Source organism: Ipomoea nil, unplaced genomic scaffold (assembly GCF_001879475.1).
Source record: "Ipomoea nil cultivar Tokyo-kokei standard unplaced genomic scaffold, Asagao_1.1 scaffold3074, whole genome shotgun sequence".
In the NCBI taxonomy this organism is placed as follows: Eukaryota; Viridiplantae; Streptophyta; class Magnoliopsida; order Solanales; family Convolvulaceae; genus Ipomoea; species Ipomoea nil.
In genome coordinates, this window is record NW_017619502.1 from 1 (window position 1) to 5,016 (window position 5,016).

The following is a 5,016-nucleotide window of genomic DNA, read 5'->3' on the forward strand; positions in this document are numbered from 1 at the left end:
TTCTGAAATGGAGAAATCTTGGAGAAGACAAGATGGAAAGTTGCGATTTTGGCAGAGCAGCAAAGAATCACTTCTCGTACCACAGCTTCGCGAAGAAGAAGTGGAAAATGACTTCCCCAAAAAAAAAAGGGGGGGGGGGGGGGGGGGGAGTCATTTTCCGTAAAAATCCATTCATTTTCCATTGACTTAGTGTTTCCTTCTTGCCAAACACTGGAAATCCGGAAAATGATTTCCAGAAATCATTTTCCGGGTTTCTAAACACACTCTTAATACCACGTATATGAGTAGCATACATAGATGTACACGGTAAATTAAGTAATCATACCTAATATGCATGGTAATCTATAATTAAAATTATTTAATACCATACCTAATATAGACGGTATTATCTAATTAAAATTGATTTTAATACCATGTATATGATTAGCATACATAGGTGCACACACTAATTTTTTTTTTTTTTCTTCAATTGACTGATTTATTTCTGGCAAACACAAGATAATACATACCCAAATATTACTATATACATAATAACATACTTTATTATTATTTTTAATACCATGCACACCATTAAATAATCATACCTAATATATAGGATAATACCTAATTAAAATTATTTAATACCATAGTAGTTAATATACACGGTATATGATTACCTAATTAATATTTATTATGGTTATAAAATCATATTATGGTTTTACGTCCATAACTACCAAAAGTTAGGAGGCGATAAGCTTGTGATGACACGGATCCCTCGCATGACCACCATGTGCCTAACTATAACTCTCCCATTAATTACATCATAATAATTATTATTATCATTATTTACTTTCCTCACAAAATTTTCATCTAATGAATTGAAAAAAATGGATAGATTTTCAATTCATTGAAATTAACTTTGATGGAAAACCAATTAATATTATTTTAATATATTAGTTTATTATAGTTGGGGAAAAATTATACAATTATACAATTAGTTATATAAAATAAGGTAAAATTTTGTGATATAATAGTAATAAAAATTTTGTGATACAATTAGTAATAAATTATAAAATTAGTTATATAAAATAAGGTAAAAATTACGGATTATTTACTTGCTGAAAAATTTTGAGTGAATTATTTTATTATAAGCAGCAAAATATTAAAAAGCGGAAAATACATAGGTTGTATTGTGTAAATTAAAACTGACAAAACCGGAAACTACATGCATACATAAATTTAGATTTTTAAATTATTTAATTTTCGAAATTTTTGAATAAATTTGAATAGTACTATACATATGGTGCAATACTTGTTACAAAATAAGCTTTATATAATTCGTATATAAATATAAATTATTAACACAGTTATATCAATTACAAATGATCAATTTGTTAAATTATACAAATTGTAAAATTGTTACAAATAATTGGCAAAAATGGCACCACATCCGTAAATGATTTGTAACAGTCCGTATGATTATATTTCGAATATATAAAGGAAAAGTGTGATTACATTATGAAAATATAACAGAATATTACAAATTAGTACTAAATTAGGTAAATACCATTACATAAAAACTATTATTGAGAAGTGAAAAATGCCATTACATAAAAACTACGAAATGAAGAATAGTACAAAATGAATAATGAAAAATGCCATGAATAATAGTTTCCAATTGCGTGTAATGTTAGCATAATAATAATAATAATAATAATAATAATAATAATAATAATAATAATAATAATAATATAACATCAAAATACAAACAATTGATTTGATTAAAAACAAAGTGCGAGTAAAAATAATAACAAATAACATAACAAAGGCATGAGTTTAATAGATTAAATTGTTGACACATTCCTCATTATTCATCTCTAAGTGGACTCCTCATTATTTGAATCCGCTTCTTTAGAATCCAAAATTCCAATTGGATCATATGATTTATCCTCTCCAGCTTGAGGGGAGTGTTGAAGGCAAATTATTGTGTGGACCATAACAAAAAGTACATTTTTAATATACTAAATGTATATTATTTATGTACTGAATGTACATTATATAATATAATGTACACTCAGTACACAAATAATGTACATCTCCTGAATACAATGTACATTTTTAATATACTAAAAATACATTATTTTTGTATTGAATATATATTATTTCATAATATACAAAATATGGTCTACACAACTTGTGTGGACCATAGTTCACGCAATAATAATGGAGTGTTGAAACCCTAGGCCTTTTTAAAAATAGGCCCATTAGGTTATAGTTTATTCCTAGTTAGGTATTCTTGGTCCTCTTATTCTACTACATATACATCATTCAACAACCCTGCTAGGAACGGACTACATATACACGCTTGTTGTTGGAAATGTTTGAAGGTTTTAGTTTGGCAGTTGCTATTAGGTTACCTTGGCCAATACATTCGGGACATTCAAACGGAGCAGCTCAAGATTACTCTGTGGAATGGTAACTTGCTGATTATTTGAGAAAAGCACTCTTTTCCACTCCGGTTTACAAGTAATAGTAACAAAATTGACGAAGGGGAATTTTTTATTTTCTTTCTTTAATGTGATTGCATTTGGGCATTTTCATTTCTTTGTGCTGGGGTTTGAGCTTCTAATGAAAGTTTAGGGGTAAATATTTTGATGGTTGGCAATACATAACAAAGGATAAAGCTAATACTTTTTTCTCTCTTTTAACTTTTTAATTCATGTTATATTTGTGGCATATCTGTATAATGATCATTTATAGCTACTTACAATAATCTGAATTTTAGATAAAATTTACATTAACAATCATCTTACTATCGCAGAAGAAGTATTATTGGAAAATGTTAAGCTGATTCTTGAAGCTTTTGATTACCTTCAGTTCCCATTTGCTTTAAAGCAAGGTAAATTCTCTGTACTTTTTCCATGTATTCTGCTAATTATTCTAGTACAAGCATTTTTAGAATGCTTTAAAAACACCATTTAGTTATTACTTGCCATAATTCCATTATAGTCTTATAGCTTGCAGCTATTGCTGTATCTGAGCTTAAATTATGCTTATGGAATTTTGTTCTCCAATTTGCTAAATTTACCTTAGCTTGCAACTGTTTGCTGTATGGTATTGTGGGAATTTAAAAGAACAACACTATGAAAGTTATAAGCTGCATTATTTTTTGGGAGAGGGTGGGTGGAAGCATAGATATTTTGATATGTGTGCTAAAGGTCGAAAGTCAAGTTTGTCAGCACTTGATACTTTGATGCCATTACAAGCCAACTAAAATAGTGTGACCTTTGGCTTTGTTATATTCATCTAAACCCAAACCTGCTAAGTGAGTTATCACAGATAAATACTTGTGCAATATCCTCCAATTTAATAAAGAAATTATAAAGGGGATGAGGGGGTCTAAAACTTATTGTGAAGGCAGTTCCTTTGCCGTTTATGATCTAGGATTTATGGTTCATGATTATGAGTTCAGAGTACTAAAGCGTCTAACTTCATTTATGTTTATAGGTCATGTTGGCAAGTTGAGTATTAGGATTCCATGGAAAAAGCTTGGCTGGGATCTTGTTATAATCATCTTAGAGGATGTATTGATCTGTGCCTCCCAAGGAGATGAAAAAGAGGTATTAATTAATATAAACCACTATTTATGCTTGTTTTCCCTTTTAAACAGCTTTATTATAGTAGCTATTAATTAATAGCCCGATTTTTATACATGATCCTAATTAAATGCTACCTAAGAATGATACAGAACTATAGTTATTTAGTAGAAAAAAAAAGTTTCAATAAGTAAAGCGGAGTTCCCTAGTTAATGGTATGCATTCAACAGAAAGAAAGGAAAAGATACAATGCTGAAATGCAGTAGCGGAAGAAAAATAAGCTGAAATGACAGAACCAACTTCCAATAGGATTCAAATAATATATAATCTGACTTTTAACCAGAAAGGTCTAGTTTAAAGGAAGTGTTTGAAACATTAAATGCATGACAATAGGAAAGAAAATTAGATTTAAATGAAATGCAGATATAGCTCTAGCTGCCAAAACTGTAGGACTCTTAGACTTCCCGCTTACTACATCAGCCTCAAGTTTGCTGGTTATGGTGTTTATGTTGCTGTGCGTTCTTTTATGGTTGTTTCCTTACATCAGCCCTCAAGTTTGCTAGTTCTGGTATTTATGCTGCTGTGCGTTCTTTTATGGTTGTTTCCTTTATATGAATTTTAATTGATGAACACTGCTTTGATTTATTCATTTATTTTTTCCAGGCAGTGACTGTATTTGCTATGAAGTTTTCAAGCTTGACAATTATGAAGCAACATTTTCCTGGGTATTATTCTATTTTTTTGACGCACTAATTAGCTAAGTGCTCTCTGTAGTGGATAAATATAAAATAATAAATGTTTAGGCACAGCACAACAATTGCTAAGGCACAGAGAAACCAAAACTCTTAACTAGATTGTTAGAGATTGGTACTGTTGGAATTGAGGGATTGATAGGTCTGGCGGGTGGAGAATAACCACCAACCCGCCAGTTAGGCGGAAGCAAAATATGTGAGAACCAAAGAACAAGAGAAGCAAAATATGTGAGAACCAAAGACAAGAAGATAGAGAATATATTATAATGAAAGATTACAATAGATTGGCTCTCTGTATATATTTCTATACTTCAATGGACCTCTATATATACTAAACTAGATCTAAATTAGTCTAGGAAACTACTAATAAGAATAGGAAAGTAAGACAACTTTCATAATATTCAGCACTCCCCCTCAAGCTGGAACATCTGGAAGTTCCAAGCTTGGATTAAAACAAGCACTCTACTCACTCAAATTACAAATGAAAATTAAATGCAATTAGAGGATAACATGCGAGATGGCTTCGGAGGGACAATGCAACCCTTGGGAATGAACACTTCAGGGGCAAAGCTTGTCACGAACATCCTTGGGAATGGGGGCACCAAGGGAAAACACGAACACCGTCATAGCAACATAAGCACTCTAGGATGGATGACTTCAAAAGAGATTGCGCTATGTCTGACCCTTCC

General features: G+C 30.7%; 1 protein-coding gene across 1 annotated transcript; it reads left to right on the forward strand.

Annotated features, from left to right (window-relative positions):
- Positions 1-2,366: 2,366 nt before the first annotated feature.
- Positions 2,367-4,300, forward strand: LOC109165958 (vacuolar protein sorting-associated protein 13A-like; the record flags this gene model as incomplete). The annotated part of the gene is made up of 4 exons (XM_019314872.1): positions 2,367-2,454; positions 2,801-2,878; positions 3,487-3,599; positions 4,239-4,300. Coding segments are annotated over 4 exons (341 nt in total), but the record flags the coding sequence as incomplete, so codon positions are not given.
- Between the last annotated feature and the right edge of the window lie 716 nt (positions 4,301-5,016).